Source organism: Rhododendron vialii, chromosome 8a, assembly GCF_030253575.1.
Source record: "Rhododendron vialii isolate Sample 1 chromosome 8a, ASM3025357v1".
Classification (NCBI taxonomy): domain Eukaryota; kingdom Viridiplantae; phylum Streptophyta; class Magnoliopsida; order Ericales; family Ericaceae; genus Rhododendron; species Rhododendron vialii.
The window spans coordinates 3959550-3979620 of NC_080564.1; the positions used below are offsets into that span (position 1 = coordinate 3959550).

General features: G+C 38.1%; 2 protein-coding genes across 6 annotated transcripts; both read right to left on the reverse strand.

Moving 5' to 3' along the window:
- Positions 1-5948: 5948 nt before the first annotated feature.
- LOC131298427 (small ribosomal subunit protein eS27y-like) lies at positions 5949-11419 on the reverse strand. 2 transcript variants are annotated; one of them, XM_058323885.1, is made up of 5 exons: positions 11281-11419; positions 10664-10765; positions 10152-10180; positions 6379-6529; positions 5949-6138 (listed from the first exon to the last, which is right to left on the reverse strand). In XM_058323885.1, the coding sequence occupies exons 1-4, from the start codon at positions 11281-11283 to the stop codon at positions 6403-6405; spliced, it is 261 nt and encodes an 86-aa protein (XP_058179868.1). In that variant the 5' UTR covers positions 11284-11419; the 3' UTR covers positions 5949-6138; positions 6379-6402. The 2 variants fall into 2 exon arrangements, with proteins under 2 accessions (XP_058179868.1, XP_058179867.1); XM_058323884.1 differs by lacking the exon at positions 5949-6138 and having other exon boundaries at positions 6184-6529.
- A 1062-nt stretch (positions 11420-12481) lies between these two features.
- On the reverse strand, positions 12482-18299 carry LOC131298428 (uncharacterized). 4 transcript variants are annotated; one of them, XM_058323889.1, is made up of 5 exons: positions 17853-18299; positions 16975-17121; positions 14271-14889; positions 14021-14128; positions 12482-13851 (listed from the first exon to the last, which is right to left on the reverse strand). In XM_058323889.1, the coding sequence occupies exons 1-5, from the start codon at positions 18144-18146 to the stop codon at positions 13025-13027; spliced, it is 1995 nt and encodes a 664-aa protein (XP_058179872.1). In that variant the 5' UTR covers positions 18147-18299; the 3' UTR covers positions 12482-13024. The 4 variants fall into 4 exon arrangements, with proteins under 4 accessions (XP_058179872.1, XP_058179871.1, XP_058179870.1 ...); XM_058323888.1 differs by having other exon boundaries at positions 16975-17124; positions 17853-18288; XM_058323887.1 differs by having other exon boundaries at positions 13949-14128; positions 17853-18267.
- Positions 18300-20071: the final 1772 nt, after the last annotated feature.

Sequence of the window (20071 nt, forward strand, 5' to 3'; positions counted from 1 at the left end):
TTCATTAGGCTCCGTTCCGCAACTTAGAATAAGTACTTATTTTTTAAGAAGACAATTTCAAGTTCAAAAATAATGTATTTACGCAAATAATTTTCCGACTAATATGGATCTTATTTGATAGATCCCATCAAGATCTTTTATACTGTGCAAAAAAAATTTAAAAATTATTTTTCATTTATATTATTTTTGAGTTTGAAAATATGAAATAAGCTGCTTATTTTTTAAGAAGGTTTCTGGAACGGGGCCTTAGTGTACGTGTTCATTTCTGGGATTGAAGTTCATCTGATCGTCTGGGTTCTTGTCGTCTTTTTTTCTTGGCTAGCAATGTATCTCTTTTTGAGACTGCTATAGGATATATATGAATTTTTCGCTCAGCAGAAAGTGCGTCAGGCCATGCCTGGGCTGAGGATGAAAAACATCATTCGCCTCGTTCTTTTCTGTTTTGTATCAGTTAGATGATTAGTTTGGCTTTGTCCAATTATCTGTAATGAATTCCGTTGTGTAAGCGCCGTTAGACTTTATTAATGCAGTACCTCTCACTTTTGTAAAAAAAAAAAAAATTTGCCTGCCACAAGCGATTACGCCCCCATGAAATTTTGGAATTCTACCTTCTGGTCAACTTCAATTGATTATTGTGTAGAATAAGAAACAGAAAGTCTACACTTTCCGGTCGCGAAATTCCGAGCGATTCTAAGATATTCCAAGATGCGAATCATGAGAAAAAAGATTTGATTCAGTTGGCAAAAAAAATAGTACCTTCCAATGGTTGCGAATCTTCAAGTACAATGGCTACATTTTTTAATATCTCTGACAGCTAGTTTTACAAAAATTCAGAATTTTCCAATGTTAACAAAGCATTTGACAGTTGACACCAATGGGATTGTAGGCCAGGCTTGTAGCACAGTTGGTAACTCCCGACTCTTCCTTTGTGGTAGATCAGGATTAGAGTTCCGTTGTGGGCGGTTTGTGGGTTCATGGCCATGGATAGTCTCTTAACTCCCTGTGGACTAACTCACTACGGTTGTTGCCAAATTTGATGTGAGTTTTTTTTTTTGCCAATCGATAGAAAAGATCATTACATCATGTATTAGTGTGTGAGACTTCATTCCGAAATGAATCTGACTGTTGGAATTGCTATTAGCGGGCAATTAGACTTATAAGAGAATCGATCAATGTTGTTTCGTGAGCTCGAATGTGCATGGAAACCTTACATGCAACATAAACTCTACGCAACAAGTTGGTTAGTTGTCCGGGCCGGCCGCGGGTTCATGAAATGAGCGATTTAACAACGAAATCATTTTATTTGCCAACCATCGATATCAAATGTGGTGCATGCACACAAGATCTCTCTCCCTCTTCACCGTCGACTGTTGCGCGTGCGACAGCCATGCACAAACCTGCAGTCTTGTCACAATTAGATTAGCTTTTCTGCAACCAAGAAGAGGCCGCACTACTGCACAATGGAACCTACGTACTCATCACTAATAGTAAAACAAGAAGACCCATCCTGCAAGCACAGACACCCATCAGTACCCATGCATGGCCACTTTAATTACAAGTTGCTTAATTGGGAGCCTATTTGTTTTGTTTGCCAAAAATGGGAGGAGTCTTCGTGTGAGAGAAGAATCAAGGACGTACTGTAACATATATATAGTTGCTTTCAACTCCATGAGGGATTGGCCAAGTGGTCTTTGTTTTTTTATCGGCAAAAGTTAATTCCATTACTCCATGATAGGCAAAAAAAGAAACCATTAAAGCATCTCCGGTGCTCCTTATTCAGATTTTTATCCAAATTTGGGTAAAAACTTGATTTGATATGAAGTCTTCTACTCATGAACTAATATTTTACTCAAATCTCATCCATTCACCACCATCACCACCCATCACTGCCGCCGCTCCACCAGAATCCAGTCACCTCCCCCCCCCCCCCTTCATGCTTTCAAACACCCAAAACCCTAGATATCTCTCTCTCTCTCTCTCTCTTCACGCTTTCAAACACCCAAAACCCTAGATCGGCACCTCCCAAAACTCTAGATCGACACCTCCCTAGCATCACAACCACCACTAACAACCACCACCACCAGCGTCGACCACCATCACAACCACCGCCTACCACTAGCAACCACCACCTGAAAATTTGGTAAAGGATTTGGTTCAATACCAAATTTGGGGAAGAATTTGAGTAAAAACCAAATTTGGTATAAGTTTGGATAAGGAGTGGAAGTGGATTTTGAAGGTTTTTTACTCAAATTTGAGTTTGAGTAAGGAGAGGAGATGCTCTTACAACAGAAGAAACCTCGCATGGAGATAGTCTCGAGGGGACCAAAACCCTCCTACTTCTAGAGCTCGCAGGAGCCTAATCTGTCCCTTGAGACCTAGGGGTTTGCTCCCTCCTAAGGTTTCAAGGTTCAATTCTTCTCTCCAACAATTCTCGGGACCATCTCACCCCCACGCGCATGTAAGCATGTGGAACGACTATGTGAGGGACTCTAGGAATTGGTCTGAGATGTGCACAAACTGACCTAGGATACCCCGCATTACCAAAAAGAAAAACAAAAAGCTTTTTTCATGAGACACACAAGTTATGTAGAGTATATTTTACACATGCAATTTTTAAAATTTTCCAACCTCATGTACTTTTGCATTTGACACTTGCTGCCAATATTGAAGCAAATTGGTGCTATCAAATTCTTGCAGAATTTAGCTTTGCGTTTGAAGGTAAGATTTGGAGAGGCTTTTGCTCTCAATTCTAACAGGTGGAGCTCCATGAGAGATCGGACTCCCGTTGGAGATCGGAAAAGAATATACATATGGACCGATATTTTAAAAAAATTAAATAATTAATACGGCACTTTAGACAAATAAGACAGCTATTCGATAAGTGAACTTCTTTTTGCTTTCCGTTATAATTTTGTACTTTTTAGACTTCTCTCATTAAGACCGATAATTAATTCAAAAAATATCATGCGAATCTAATAAAAATTCAAAAAAGACGAACAAAATAACAGTGGTTTATACAGTTGTTTAAAGCACAAAAACTGAGATAAGCGGATATCCATGCATGCCTAGCCCGTCCTCAGCTAAACCTAGCTCCCCCAAATTTGCTCTTGAAAAAATTAAGACCAATTTCATTAAATTTTATAACAAGTGAAGTCAATGGATTTTGGTTATCAGCATCATGGTGAGGCCCACTGTGGTGTTATCACCTCAGTTTAAAAAGCATTACATTGTTATCCCTACAACGTTATAATATGTTTTTCAGAATTATAAGTTATTGACATCGGCAAACTATCGTATGTTTAAATTAATTAATTGGAATAAGGAAAGTTATCCTGGACGGCCGAGTATTGATCGCAAATCAACGCTAGTATGCCCTTTGAATTGTGAGAAAGGGTGTTGTACAATGTTATAAAATATTTTTCAGAAAACATTTTAAGTTGTTGGCATAAGCGAACTCTCATATCTTATTTAGTGGAGCTTGAGATGTTTCTCCGAATATGTGCATGTTTGAATTAATTAATTGGAAGAGGGAAAGTTAGCCTGGACGGCCGAGTATTGATCGTAAATTCAACACCAGTATGCCCCTTGATTGCGAGAAAGGGTGAGAAAACAAGGGATTGTGACTTCTTACCGAATTTCACATTTCCTAGGAAATAAAAGCGGGCCAACAAGATCCCATTTTCCCTCTTCAATTTTTCTATAATACAAATAAGTAATGAGTCTTCTTTTTCTTCATTTTTCTTCAGTTCTGCTGCCATCCAAAGAGACTGTATGATGGAAGCAAGTGGGAGCATTAAAAGAAGAAAAACAGAGGGAGGAAAATTACCAAAAACAAGCCTAAAAGGGGTTGTCATTGTTGAGCATATGGATGATAAAGTTGTCCCTTTCTCTGACGGTTTAAGTTTTTAGATGAATTTGTGATTAACAATATTTTAATATGGTATCAGAATAGACAATAGATTATGTGATCGAATCTCACCGCCTACTTAATGACTAAAATTTACACGTGGTTAGCCCACTTTTGGAGAAGAGGCTGACTCCACGTGAGGGGACGTGTTGAGAATACAAATAATCAAATTGTCCTCTCTCTAACAGTGTAAACTTTTAGATGAGTCGGTGACTAACAATCTAATAATCATAACATGTCATTACAATGACCCAATGAGCTAATTTGATCCCCACAATTGAAAAACGAAAAGAGAGGGTGAGGAAAACATAGAAGAAAATGAAGTCCTCCGATTGATAAGGCATCAGGGGCGAATATTGCTAGTAGTCAACAAAAATTGGGTACCTATCAGTAAATCCTGGGATTGATAAGGCATCAGGAGCGAGATTTCAGAAAGAAAATAGAGCAGGATGAGCAAATAATACTACTCCAGTAATTACCAATGGTATTCCAATTGAAATTAAATTATTTACACCGTCAGTGTAAACATTTGACGACGTGACGCAATGTAATTAATTTGGAGGAAACAAATGTTTACACTGCAGGTACATATAACTTATTCTCATTTCAATTAATGCTTATTATACCTTGATTGCGCTATAAATTGAAAAAGGAAACAGGACCTGCAAACAAAGTTGTTGTATTATTTATGAGGCCTGATACAGTACATCAAAAAGATCCATAAAACTGTTTAGGAAAGAAAATTGTACTGTCCAAATTCACTTTAATAAGTGGATCTTAACCATCCAATTTTCTTTTCTGGACACTTTCATGGATTCTATCATTTTTTATTATTTATTTAGCTATTGGTTATAGTGTTCCGCAGTTTATAGCTCTATAATTTTATTGTTTCCTATCAAAAAAAAAAAAATACTGTAATGTAGTAAGAGAAAACCTAACGGTATATTGACCTCGTTAAAAAACCATTTAGTTAAGCATGCAGGAAACTTGGTGTGTGTGTGTGTGAGAGAGAGAGAGAGAGATTTTCCTATGTGCTCAACCAAATGGTTTTGCTGCATGTTTCACACAGATTCGGAAAAAGATATATTCGGAACAGTCAGATGCACAAGTATTCTAAACAATAGATGTGTAACTCACACACAGCAGATGATTTCAAACACATCTGTGTCTAAATCTGTGCATTTTCGTCTGGACAAAAATACAGTCGGAACACTCCGATGAACGTGGATTCTAAACGATAGATGTGAAACTCACACACATCGGATGATTTCAAACACATCTGCACACTTTTGTCTCCTGTAACATTTTTGTAATAATATTCTAATATAGAAACCGTATGGTTCCTTAAAGTTTGTCTCTCTGACTCTCTTAAATTACCCCCCTTTGTAAAGTTCCCCTTTTCCTATTTAGCGAGTGATGAAAAGGCGAAAAATGGCTTGATGAACCGTTCCATTCGCCAAGATTGGCTCCATTCACTTGCTTATCGTAAAAAAATGGCTTGATGAACCGTTCCATGCGCCAGTACCGGCTCCATTCACTTGCTTATCGTAGAGACTGTAAGTACAAGAGCCCCTTGTTCAATCCGCAGTCTCAACATTGTCAAAGATAGAACACTTCTTTCGAGCATACCTATATCCCCATGCATGACTTGTAAATTTCATAAATTCCTCAAATCCTATTAAGATCAGTTCCTTTCGGGCGGTACAAAGATCTTTGACACTTAGAACCGCGATCCTTTGTATCCAGTACTTCATGCTAGGGATTATATCGAGAGAAATCCTTAACATGAACCACCCAGCGATCCTAGGGAAGAAGCCTTGCAAGTGGCATGCACGGATATTACAAGAGTAAACAGGAGAGAGTGAAAACCAATGCTGAAATGCGATCAAACACAGGCGGAATTATGTTCCCGAAAGATGATTAGGTTCATGACAGAGTTTCCTCAATTCCATAAAAACGAAAAATCCACAACACGAACACAACAGCAGACAACAAGAACATTTAAATTCCCATCGGAGAAGATAATGAAGGCAGACGAGCGGAGAAAATAACCACATATTAGTTTTCAAAATTCATGTCAACTAGACCGGCTATGGTCTTTGAATGTAATCCACGTCTAAAGCAATTAACAAAATTAACATGACAGAATCAAAACAAAAGAAGGGTGCTTGATTTCAATCTTAGAACTAAGCTTCCAAAACTCTTGCGCTGAAACTGACGCTATCGATATATATACTCCCTCCGTCCCAATTTACTTGTCACAGTTTTATTCTAACTGGATTAAAAAACTAGTTATATTTTTAAATTGGTAATGAATTTTATATCCAATATGGATCTTGTTTGATAGATCTCGATTTGTTCTATAATACAATGTTTTCAAAATCACCTAAAACATTATAAATTATAAGATATAATCAATTGAAAAGTGGCACGAACTCCAAAAAGTGACAATTAAATTGGGACGGAGGGAGTATAAAAGAGGAGATATGCACCCCTCAGTTCCCCTTTTTCCTGAAAGAGCATCCCTCAGTGAGCTTTGAACGGCCTCCGGTTGGTTGGCAGAGGACCGTCTGGCAGTTTCCGCATACAACAACCGTTTGCGAGTGGCTGAAAACCGTGGTTCTGCAATTTTACCAGATGTCAACAAAAAAATTAAGTACTACGAGCATCTCCAGACAAGGCATACTTAAATACTCAAAATTTGAATAGAAATTCCTTAAGTCATTCCCCTCCTTGACTCGAACCTATATACTCGTATAGTCTTATGTTTATGCCAATGGAGAGAGATTCAACAATTTATTCAAATTTTAGAGGGCCCTTTGGTGTCTCACAAATTTATAATCATTCCATTCATAAACGTAATTTATGCTCAGATATGAGTTTGCCCAGCTGAAATGGAACGTTTCCACAAATTTGAATAAAGGTATGAATAACGGTTTGAGAGGGTACAAGACCATCTCTATCGTTGCCCTTTTTTTCACTTAAACTCAACATTTGAGAAAAAAAAACCCCTAAAAACTCACGGCACTCCTCCATCAAACCTACACCACGACAATTTTTATTTAACTCAAGGGAGACTCAAATTTTAATAGGGTATTTCGTGTCTGCCAAATTAACGACAATGCCATCAATAAACCTTTTACTCTATGCTTAAGTTTAAGTTTGCCCACTGGAATGCCTTGCATATAAAATGAAGCTTTTACTCAAGTTTGAGTAAATCTAAGTAAAGTCACAGTTGTAAAAGGCGTGCCTAGGCGGCTCACTCTTGGCGTCTTGATGAAGGCGAGGCCAGGGCGACAAAGGCACGCGCCTGCGGAGCCTCTTTCAATTTGCAGAAATTTAATTCTCAAGGGCAAAAATGTAACTGCGGCCTTAACCCGGGTTCGGCTTCCCTCCAGTATGGTACAGTCCAGTGTGATCCATTGAAAGGCTGAGATTCATTCATTCCATCCACATGCATATCTATGGCTACACTTTTGCTACATAGACCAGCTCACTTTCCACCCAAAATCCCTTTGTTTTTGTCTCCCCGCCAATACAACAGGAAGCTCTGGTCCCGCCAAAAATAATATCCATTCCCACCAAAAAAGCCAACGAAACACAAAATTATTTTTGTATATAAAAAAGCTTAACGAAACACAAAATTGTTTTTAAAGAACACCAGGAATTATTTTTATACATACCTAAGAGCAAGTTTAGAGCAACTTTACCAGCAAAGCTAAAATAGCTTTATAGCTATTTTAACTCATCAAAAGAGGAAAAGTAATCCTACACTAGATTAGGTAAACAAAGAGCTAAAATGAATTTGTGAACAGTGCTTCGGCACTTTTACCTAGCAACTGTTCATCAGGTAAGAAAAAAAATTTATTTTCTCTCTCCGTCCCTCTCTCTCCCTGTTTCTTTTTTCTTTTTTTTTTAAATTGTACTTTGTTGTACTTTTTGAGAAAGAAAAATGTATATTTTAATAGAGAATAGGTTAAATAGATAGTGTTGGTGTAATGTTGAAAGAAATGTGAGTAGGTAAAATAAAAAATGTGCACTGTTCACAAATTTTTTTACCTAATTATTGATAAACTTGCTCTTACCAACTGTGAGGTAAAATTGCTAGTAAACAGTGCACTTTTTTCATTTTACCTACTCATATCTCTTTCAACACTGCACCAATACTATCTATTTAACCTATTCTCTATTAAAATATTATTACTTTAATTTCCTTTTTTCTTTTTTGGGGAGAGAGAGAGAGAGAGAGAGAGAGAGAGAGAGAGTGAGAGTGAGAGAAAACAATAAAAAATTGAGTGGCTTTTGAACAGTTCTTCGCTTGTTATGCCGAAGAACTGTAGCTGGAGGCACAATAGCAACGGGTTTACCTCATCTGCTGCAGGAAAACTTTTGTCCTTTCGTTAGTCAAAATAGCTTTTTCTCCGTTTTAACTCACCTAATAAACTTGCTCTAAGAGCAAGTTTATCAATACTTAGTTAAAAAAACTTGTGAACAGTGTACATTTTTTATTTTACCTACTCACATTTCCTTCAACACTACACCAATACTATCTATTTAACCTAATCTCTATTAAAATACACATTTTTTCAACCTTTTTCTTTATTCTATTATTATAAAATGAGAGAGAGAGAAGGGGGGAGAGAGAGAAAATAATAAAAAAAGGAATTACTTGTGAATAGTTGTAAGCTATTTTTAGCTTACAACTGTGGATTGAGCCAAATTGGCTCCCTGTTTAGCTCCTCTGATGTAAGGATGTTTTTCCTCTTTTTATGAGCTAAAATAGCTTTGTAGCTATTTTAAAGTTGCTGGTAAAGTTGCTCTAAGATCCTTCTTGAATTTGTTGAAATACAATATTGTCAAAAGGACTTCTTGCTTTGCTCTGTTTTTTTCATGCCGATGAATTTGGAGGATGGAAAGTACCATTTGGTTTGGCTCCATTCCATTGAGCTTTTTCTAAAACTTTTAGTTTTGTTTCTATTTGATTTTTTTTTTGGTTGTGTTTGTTAGTTTTGCGCAAATTTGTTGTGGATTGTTGATTTGTCGACGAGACGAATCAGAAAAATTAAAATCTTTTACTTTTACCCAAATATTTTAGAAAATAACTACTTTCAAGCTAAAAAATTAACATTTTTTTTACTCAAAAGTGGTTTTTGGGTAAAAGTAAAAAAAAAAGTTCTTTTCCGATTCGTACGTCAAGACGAAGTAATAATTCATAAAAATTTGACACAAAACTAACAAATGCAAAAAAAATTCAAATAAGGACAAAACTAAAAGTTTTAGAAAAAGTTAAGTGGAATACGGCTAGTGTGCAGGTAGTTCTTTTGGTGGGAATGAATATCATTTTTGGCAGATCAAAAAAAAAAATCAAAAATAATACTTACACTACAATCTAAACACAACATCAAACACAACATTTCACATACATGTGGACTCCACACACACATTATTATGTGTGGGCCCCACATGTATGTGAAAGATTGTGTAAATTGTTGTGTTTGGATCGTTGTGTGAGTAACATTCTTGAAAAAAAATCATTTTTGGCGGGATCAAAGCTTCTTGTTGTATTGGCAGGGAGCCAAAAAACAGAGGGCTTTTGGGTGGAAAGTGAGCTAGTCCATGTGGCAGAAGTGTAGCCATAGTTATGCATGTGGATGGAATGAATGAATCTCAGCCTTACATTGGATCAGACCGGACAGTACCATACTGGAGGGGAGCCAAACCCCCTTAAACCAAGGGCTAATCGATCCTCACAAATTAGTACACCATGTCGGTCTCTCATCTCTCAATCGAATGACTCAAACCAAACGATCTCTCAACCTCTGTTCAAATATTGAATGATTGTCTTATTATTGAATTTGACGTTTTAATTCTTTTATACGCAAGAACTGTTAGACTTTTGTCATCTGGTAGATGATTTTATTGATATTTACAAGGTACACTTTCTAAACTTCATTGTTTTAGTGCTTTACTATTTGAAAAATTGATGAATGTTATTTTTCCTCACAGCCTCGCACTTAGCCTAAGTGCGCTTCGCTTCAATAAGACCCGCACCCAGCCTTGTGTTGTGCGCCTAGCCGCCTAGACCCCGACACACCTTTGCACCTCGGTGCGTCTCTCGCCTTTAATAACTATGAGTAAAGTTCGGATGATCTAACATGTCCTAACAATGTCAAATTCCAGATTCCAATAATAAACAACAAACAAAATATCATATCCAACTAAAAACTTGGTTGACAGAACTTACATGTTGAAACAACCCTGGCATTTCACGTCCTACACAGAGAAACAGATGAAAAATAAATTCAGTGATTTTGAATCCAGATAGTAGGGCTGCAAACAAACCTAGCTATTTGTGAGCGGCTCGAGCCTCGGCTCATTAGTAAACGAGTCGTGCTCGCACTTTAAGGTCGTTAACGAACGAGCCGAGCTCGAGTTAGTTGTAACAAAGCTTGTTTGAAAAAACTCCGCTTGTTTGGAGTGGCTTGACTCATTTATAGAGTCTCATTAATAAACAAACCGACCTTGAACACTTGCATACCAAACGGGCCGAGCTCGAGATCGATTATTTGGGGACAACTAGAGCTAGATTAGTTCTGAACAAGACGATCTCGAACACTTTGAAGCTCGGCTCATTTCAAGCCCTAAACGTAAGGCCCAATTGGGGCATAACAATCAAGCTATGAACCAATAATTGACGATTAAACCAACAAGTTACTGTTAGCGGAAAACGGGGTGCGTATGGTGTTACCGTGTTACCATGAAGAAGGAGTCGGGGGTGGGGACGAGACGCTTGAGCTTGTGCTTCTCCTTCTCGAGTTCCAACGAAGGATGCAACTCATCGACGTCGTTTGGAAGAACCTACATCGATTTACACAAGCATCGCGAAATCAATATCACTAGGCAGTCTACAATGCAGAAAACATTAAGCTATATATATAGACACCAAAAAAAACACCCCAAATCTCAAACTCATAGTTTCCGATCAAATTTTTATGATCCGAACCGTTCAATGTGTGCAGAATGTGATTTTAAAGGTATCGGCGAGAAGTTAACAAAAAAAGGATTGGGAAAGGCTTAATTTGAGCAGTTTTTATTTGAACCGTTCAATAAAAAATTGTTCGAAACTGTTCGGATCAAGCCCTTCCTGGTCATTTTTTTTGCTGATTTCTCATGGGTACCCTTAAAATCACGTTCTGATCACATTGAGCGGCTCGGATCATCAAAATTTGATCGGAAACTATGAGGTGTTTTTTTAGGTGTTTTTTTGGGTGTCCCCGAACCGCCCCGATATATATATATATATATATATATATTCAGCATCACGAAAACAGTGACAGATATGAAGAAGTGAAATGGAAAATCTTCGAACTCACCATTTTTGCCTCTGTGTGCGTGCTCTAGAGAGAGATTCTTCGAAGTTGGAAACCCTAGAGAGTGACTGCAACGGAAAGATGCAGGGGAAGGAGAAAGACCGCCTCTCTCTAATTGCGGAATATATAAAGGAAAATTAGACGGATATAAGCCGTTGGATGGGGAAATATCATATCTCAGCCGTTAATTACTTGGATAACGGAAAATGAGCCGAAGCCCACGAGAACTTGTATCGTCAGGCCCATGAAGATGGAAAGAACACTGGGCTGAAGCCTGTGGGAATTTGTATTGGCCCATGATGTTTTGTATAGAGGGTTTTTTTTTTTTTGGAGAACTTTTTTTTTTTTTTTTTTGCCATTCGTTAATCCTAATCTATACTATTCTAAGGGTTTTGGGAGAGGGGGATGGGGCTTACGGGTATTGAACCCTGCTCCTTTTTTGGCACAAGGAAAATCCAAGAGAAGAGGAATCAATCCCATCCTTTAAAACTAAGGGTGTATTTGGAATTTGCGAAAAGAATTTCCCTTCTCTTATTTTGTTCTTATTTTGTTGATAGTGGAAAGAGAGAAGAAATACTCCCTCTAAACTTTCTTTATATTTCTCTTCTTAAACATTTTTCCCTTTCTTTCCTCAACTTCCAAACAGACCCTAAACATGCTGAATAATTAATCTGACAACCAACTAAAGAAAAATAGAATAGGGTTTTCGAAATAATTAATCAGTATGCCACTGGTTAAAAGGTGATAAAAAATTGCTGACTTTGAAGGCAGTTTCAGTTTAAAAATCTTGAGAGAGAGAGAGAGAGAGAGAGAGAGAGAGAGAGAGAGCATAGATGGAGTTTGTTGCCTTAACGTCAAACTTAACTCATGAGTCATTTCGAGAACCTTAGCTAAACTAAATCTAGTCAAAATAAAATCCGTCTGTTTATGCGTGTTATAACTGCACTCCCAGACCTATGGCCACTTCTCGGAGCAAGGTGCTGCTTTTCCTCTCAGTAACTGGAGGAATAAAAGAATGCAAAGCTCGTTTTTTGCCTCGAACACGAGCCGGTATTAACCAGCTCTCCAACAGTAGACTTGTCATAAGCATTCGGCACAATAGGACTTGTCAAAAGGGCTGTCTGAGCTTAAACCTTCTCGCTGGCAGTAGCTAAGAAAGAACACGCAGAGCATCCTTATAAAAAACGCTACTACATACGCATCGTGTGAAACACACTTTTCGTACAACAGCAAGTCATATATACTGGAAGTAGCATTCGAAAATTCTTACAGATTTTGATTAACAGAATCTAGCAGAAAGAACAAGCGTACAGAAACCACAAGGATAGCTGACACATCCCAACCGACATTTACAGCGAGAGGCAATGACCATATTAGAAATAAACATAGAGAATGAATCCCAACCAAGCACAAGACCAAAAAGCAAACACCTTAACATGACTTTTGAGTGCAGCAATACAATAACTCAAATATCTCAACAGAAGGAGAGGACACATGCACCAACTGGTGACATAGAATGCTGAGCTTAGCTGCCCTAAACATCTTCAGGTAATTGCAGCCATCGCAAACACAGCCCCTCATCTGTTCTCAGCTTTGGCTTTCGTATTTACAGAGCCAACATGACAAACACTATAGTGACTATATTAACATTCACGATTCAACGTACAGGAAGGATAGAGCTCAAGAGAAACAAGGGATGCAACCCTTCAACAAGGAACAAGTAGTAGTGCCACACTTAGCTGGGAACTTACATCAAGAAAAGCATATTACCGCTCTGTCGAAGCTCCAACCTGGCCTCCTCAAAGGATGCCTTCACAGCGCTCCGTTCTGCTTCCATACGTTGACAAACTCTCCTTGCTTCTTCAGCCTCGTTAAACGCAGCTTGAAGATTTAACTCCAACTGCAACCTGTCTTCAGCTATCTCATTAAAACGAGCATCAATCTCCATATTATCCACCTTACAACAAGCCAATTCCTCCTCCACACGGCGAAGCATGTCCTTAAGACGGGAGGCCTCTTGTTCAAGATATCGAAGGTGCTGATTAGAGGCTTCCAAGTTAGATAAAGTCTGAGCATGGCCATGAGAAATAACTTCTAGATGCTGTTTCTTCCGATTGTAACTATCAAAAAGCTCCCGAGAAGACCAGTCGCCATTGTCAATAGACAATTCAAGTCGAGCGAGTGATTCTGCACTGCCTATATATTTCATCACTTTTTCTTTAAAGGGTTCATAATCAACCATCAATCTCTCTAGAGCACCAAAAACAGAACACGATTCCTCAAGCATTGACGCATGATCATGAAAATCCATGGACTCTAGAAGAATGAGAAGGTCCTCTTGAAGGCTCGCTGCTGCCTGCTTGAATTTATCCATGACTGATTCTTTCATTATCTTTCCTTGGAAATGTTTGGGAGGTGCCTTGAGGCCTGATGTCTCACTAAGAAGAGCAGCTGACGGCTCAAAAGGAGCAAGCAGATACTGCTTGCCAGATTCAACTGGTGAAGGGCTGCATATTTCAAAGGGTATATTGGCATCTTGAGGAAGGGAAATGGGATCAAAACAAGGAAAAACACCTGCGAAAACAAATGCAAAGTAGATATGAAACCGAGTGCTTGTAGCTAGAGGTGACAAAAGAAACTAACTTTATACAGCCATATTTAGTACATATACCACAAAAAAAGGGCTTTGGTGCTGGAAATGTTAGGGACTGAGATGGGGGAAACACAAGCCGGCCACACCAACCTTTGAAATTAGTGCCCAAAATTTCATTAATGGCAGAAGAATCCACACAATAATCTGCCAATAGCTCCCTGCTAGTAGTCAAGGCAGAAGAACTACTGTAGGAAGAAGCTGCACAAAAAAATAAAATCCAAGAACCAAGTAAAAACAAGAAAGCTTCAAATGCAACTTCTTGGTGAGCTACCAAAGAAGCAAGTTGCCATATACAACACTGTGAACAAAATGAAACCATGAAAGCACAAACACGACGCACCTTCGGGTAAAGAAGCTCCAGCAGAAGAAATCTGCCTCAAAAACTTAACTTGCCTTTGACGAATCAAAGCCCCTGAGGTTAGAATACAGGGTCGGAGTGCTTTCTCCGTTGTCAAACTCGTGGACTTTGACTGCGGCATGTCCCAGCAGTCACTAGTGGAGTCAATGACTAAACTATCGACTTTTGGATCGCCATGTCGCAGGCGTTTACAATTACGCCGCAAAGGTTCCTCTGGCATATCTTCTTGGTCCTGGGAATCCACCAGGGACACCCTTTCTGGCCTCGATAATTCAAAACTTGTTCCAAGCTTTTGGGGATGTTCAGGAGTGTCCACCACAGGCGACTCGATTTCCATCCCTTGGTGGCTGGAATTCCCTTCCTCAACCATGTCCCTGCTTGAGGGACTAGTGTCACCACAGCTAGTCAAGGTAGACGGTGGAGAACTTGGGCTTCCATCCCGAATATCATTAGTTGGCTCCACCAACTGATCTTCCAAAAGATCAAGAGCAGCATCCAGAAATGTATCATCCAAAATATTGTTTGTAGAATCCAGCAATCGTTCGTCCACAAAATTGTTTGTAGAGTCAACCGGTTGAACAAAACTACACGCGCCCTGTCCCTGTAAGAATGGAACATTTGAAAAATATGTAGGCACAAAGTGCTTTCAGAGTCATCGGCAAAAGATAGTAAAAAGCCAAAAGAGGTGTTGAAATATTAAAAATACAAGAGTCACAAAGTAAAACATTCTTGGACTAAACTGTTTTAATATTCAAATCCATGAAAAGCATAAAGATCAGTACATACAAACTCTAGGCAACACAGAGGACATTAGTAAGAGGCATTTAAGGTTAAGTTGACATACTGTGAAGTATATGACGAGATGGGAATCCAAAATTAACTACTGTCCTGACAACTGAAGTAGGGGAAAACAGATAACAGCCACCAAACTAAAGGGATGGGTGAAAGACAACACCTCACAATAAATTTAACAAGGCAACAATACAAAAGTTACGGGGATTCACTCTTAAAAATTCTAAAATGCAATATAGTTCAGAACATTCCCTCTGATAGAAATATTGAAGTTAGGTAAACAAGCAGCAGCAAGAGAACTGATGTGCAGCCGATAAAAAAAAGAAAAAGAAAAAAAAAGAAGAAGAGACCTGATGTGCAGCAAGACAACTGAGTCCAGTACTCTCTGTTGTGCAACTACTACCGGGTCACCGCCCCCATCCTCTCACTACAATCTGGAAAACACTATGCCTCGTCTCGAAAACTGATGTGCAACTACTACCAACACAATATCAAGTTTCTGATTTTGAAGATTCAATTCTTATGCCAAGAAAGAAGGGAAAAAAACTTGTAAAGGAGAAGTGTTGGTGTCTGCATCTACCAATGTTTCTACAGTCAAAGAGGAAGAGAAGTTATGTGGACACTTCAATGAGAAACTCCTTCATATAACTGCAAGTGCTCATTTTCCCGTAACTTTCAACTACTATAGCTTTTGACTATGAGTGGCTTGCTAACTCTCTCTTCTCTGTTTCTAGTTCATATTTCCCCATAAAAGCTACTCCATTTTATCTCTTCTTCATTTTTATAGAAGAGGTGACTTGGTTAGTTAGTAGCCGACTGCAATTGATTGGGACATGAGGCTCGGTTTGGTTTGGTTAGGTTACTTGGTTAGTTTTCCACTGATATTTCATACTCAAGTTCTTGTAGACGTATTTTCTAAGTACTTGGTGTGAAATGGGGTATAGCAGCCAGAGTAACCAAAACTCCTCCCCGTGTTGTCGGCAGGCATCCTTGATATGCAATTTTCCAAACCAGATTGGGAAAAGAGGGCTCTAGTTGATCATGATAGTGGCCACAAGTCTGACAGTTAAGTGACGACTGATGAGCCTGACGGGATAACAAAGGGGGGCTGCGTCATTGAGAGTCTGAGACAGCAATAGCATTAATATGATGCTGTGATGGGGACTTTAATCGAAGGGTGCAGCGTAGGGAAGAGAAAATATTAGGAGGACCGGATATGGTGATAAGGAGATTGGGTTGATTGGTTGAAATAGTCGTAATAGAAAAGTGATAGATAGAATTGGTACTTTTCAAAAGTTAATTCCTAACATCAACAAACATTGTTAGTGGCTTACTACTGAATGGTTAATCTTCTTCAGGACCATAAAACTTTGGGGGGTGATGAAATTCCAATAGAATATCGTCACCTATAAAAGACTGATTGTTAAGGAAGTGATGGCTGCAGAGAGGGATGTGGTTGGCATTGGTACCTTGACAATCATAAGTACTGATAGTAACGAATGCTCTTTGTGGATGACCGCCCAAGAGGAAATCTATTAAGCAATCACATTCATAAAACAACAAAAGGATTTGTATTTTCCAAAACTTAACTTTACATATAAACCTCACAGAAGGTCAGGAAGATTTAGCAAAAGAAAATAGGCAAGATGACTTCAAAAAAACCAATGACCGAAAAATATAAGTATTCCGTCACTGGTTGAAATACAGACACTTGATACAAAAAAAGGAACTGTCAAAACTAATCTTTTAGTAAACATCAGAATGGGAAAAATTTGCAATCTCATTAACTGAAGATAGAGGAGAAAGCACTTGAAATTAATCAGCAAACCAATACACTTCAACAAGATGCCAATATAAGCACCAAAAAGAAATTACAGTAAAGAAATAGTTTTACCTTCTTAATTGGGCATACAAAGAAGCGGCGACTGGCATCCATACGGCAGGGTCCAGCACTACACCCACACGTAGGGGTGCGGCTAACTTTAATATTGACATCACGTGTTACATCTTCACACCTCTTGAAGAAGTTACAGCCTTTGCCCTGCTACAATTTTGAACAATAGAAAGCAAACAAGTAAGTGATCCGCCTTCTTCTACTATGTCTGCCACAAATACATTATGCACTCTAACATCACAATATCGCTTCCATAAACCAAACAAAAAAGAACAACATCTCCTGCCCTTATCCTTCTTTCTTATCACTCGAACTCAAATTGCAGTAAAACCCCTCTTTTAACGGAAATTTAAACTGAATTGATTTCCCACAAATACTTACTCAAATCACCGGACACTCAAATTTTTACTTGAAATTTGGCTATTTTGCATCTCAACTATACCATCAATAAAGCACTTACCCAATTTTATGCTTAAACTTTAGTTACCCGAGCTAAGATACGAGTTCGCAAAAACTTCTTCTCAGGATCACTAGAAACTCAAACCATGACCCAAAATTTGAAAGACTAGTTTGTGTCCTCTAGACCCTCAACAATTCCATTAATGAAACTGCCACCCCGCACCAATCCCCCCTCCCGTTTTTTAAATGACTTGTCCAAAAGTGTTTGCGTGATCCCAGCCGTCCAAATTCACAGGATTAATTTCTTCATCCCAAATATAGAACCATGCCATTAACGGGGCTTGTACTCAAACTTACGCTGAGATTTGGGTTTGTCCTCAAGTGAAGCAATTTTACACAAATTTGAGAAAAAATACCAGTAATAGAAGGAAACAATCACAATGGAGAGTGAAAACTGGAGCTAAAGCATTGATACTGACAGTGCCAGAGCGGCGGAGAGGGCAAGCGTAGTACAGACGATTGTCCTTCGAGGGCTGCGGGGCCAAATGTATACCGCAGTGGCAGTGTAAATCACCGATAGACGGAGGCGGTGTTGGTGGTCCCTGATTAGGGCTCTTCATGGGGCAATCCTTAAGCCAGTGCCCTTCTTTCTTACAGAAGAAACAAGAATTATCCTTCTTGTTTCCCTCGTTTGGAGCAAACTGCCGTTGATTAGGAGCCGGTGGCGGGGTTGAGTTCCAGCCCACGCTCTGTTTCTCGAAATTCCTCGCCATTCCTGCGCTAATACTGTGGGTTTAGTAAACGGATTTTCCTCTCCAATGCTACTATTATGATCTGGAGAGGGGAAATGGGAAAGGGGAAATATACCAGGATCTCTGCTTCGATTTTTTCCACTTTCGAGTCTTTTTCTTCCTTCGGACGCTTCTCCTTTTCCGTATGTTTTGGCTTTTCCGACCGACGACGCCTAAAGGAAGAGTAGACTGGTGCTCCACTTGCATGACTGCCGCGCATTATCTTGTCAACTTTTTGAAGAGATTAGTATTTGGTGCTGCTCAGCTCAATGCTCTTCCATCGTAAAATGGTAGGAGCACCATTTTGGAGAATAATTTGAAAATTTTTGTTTTTGGGTTTTGTCGATGTGATAAAACCACATTAATTGCTCCACATTACTCCACTTCCTTGAGGAATGTAAGATCATCTATAGTGATATAATTAAAAGTTAATTATTTTTAAAGTTAATAATGTCGGTGCAAACGATGGTTTATAATGGTATAATTAAACTTAACAACATCCTCATAAATAATTAAATTTTAAGTTTTGGTTAACAACCTTTTTTAATAATCAAAATTTGTGAACTTCATACCACATAAGTTAACTAGTTCTAAAATTTGTATACGAGCGTGTTTCAACTAGTATTTTCTTTTTCTCTTCTTCGCTTGTTCTATATCTTTTTCACTTCACCCATAAACTATTTCTCTTTCTTTCCCTCAAAACGTGAAACTCATATATTTCGATCATCTACAATTCAACTCATGGTCGCCGAATTAATGTATTTCACTCTTCTTTTCCATTTCTATTTTTTTCCCCAAAAAAAAAATCATAATAAGAGGAAAGAAAATCACTGATTTTTTCCCAAAATTAAGAAAGAAAATCGATATATTTTTGCCCAAAATAAACATAAATGAAGGGAAGTGAATTGCAAGAAACAAAAGGGGAGAGAGAATTGTAATGGACCTTTATTTTGGTTATGGACTAAAAGTGACCATTGTAAAGCTTAGTAACCTTAAGTGAATAATCAAAAGCTGATGTATCAACTTTTGATTATCCTTTTTTTATTATACTACTGTGGATGGCCTAACACAAACAATGGTAGAGTAATTGCGTTTTGGAAAGATAAACCTTTTTTATTTGACGAAACTGTCCTTAGCTACCCAGCGAACAAAACCTACCGTAAGTGTTCTCTCATGAATTTTTGGAACATAATTTCAACAAACGTAATTATCATATATAAACCCGAAAAAAGGGAGTTTGGATTACAATTTTTTTCTTTTTCGATTTCTTACGTTGATATGAATCAATAATTTGCAAAAATTTAACGCAAACTTGCTTTTTGTATACCATTTTGGCGACCGATAAATATGGAGTACACATAGTGGGTTTATTTATTTATATTTGCTTAAAGCCGCAGGAATTGAAAGACACAAAAAATTAAAAGAGTTGAAAAGATAGCATGGATGGAAAAGTAAAAAGGGTAATTTGGTCTCACCATAAAACAAGTTTTTCTCCTATTTAATGTTGCCTAACCTATTTATTACCTTTGTGGGTTCCTATCTAATCCAAAGTATAGTTGGCATCATTAGTATTAATATATGCCCCTAGGGCATACATTAACAAAACCTTCTCTCTTTTTTTATAATCGGATGTTCAAGTCAGGTTGCACACATCTCGACTTAGGGCTTGTTCTTCTAAAAAAGCCATTGGCTTTCCCTCCAAAAATGAGCCAAATAAACCCACAAAAAACAAAAATAAGCCAATAAATCACTTTTTTCTTCTTTATTCAAAAAATATTGGATTTTGATCAAAATTTTATACTTTTTAGATTCCTCTTGTCATGAAGATGCAATAATCTCCAAAAAAATGAGGATAAGCCAAGTAATATGAAAAAAAATTGAATAATGACAAAAAATAAGTCACTTTG

Bases quoted from the DNA above. Each gene is read 5' to 3' on its own strand.
- LOC131298427 (XM_058323885.1), bottom strand. The intron at 10,181-10,663 runs GTAACACGGTAA...TTCTCTGTGTAG, and splicing joins CCCCCGACTCCTTCTTCATG to GACGTGAAATGCCAGGGTTG. The intron at 6,530-10,151 runs GTAAGTTCTGTC...GTAAAATTGCAG, and splicing joins TGCCAGGGTTGTTTCAACAT to AACCACGGTTTTCAGCCACT.
- LOC131298428 (XM_058323886.1), bottom strand. From the start codon at position 18,146: ATGGCGAGGAATTTCGAGAAACAGAGCGTGGGCTGGAACTCAACCCCG. The intron at 14,890-16,974 runs GTAAAACTATTT...CCATTCTTACAG, and splicing joins TTGTATGCCCAATTAAGAAG to GGACAGGGCGCGTGTAGTTT. The intron at 13,852-13,948 runs GTATATGTACTA...TTGTTTTCGCAG, and splicing joins ACCAAAGCCCTTTTTTTGTG to GTGTTTTTCCTTGTTTTGAT.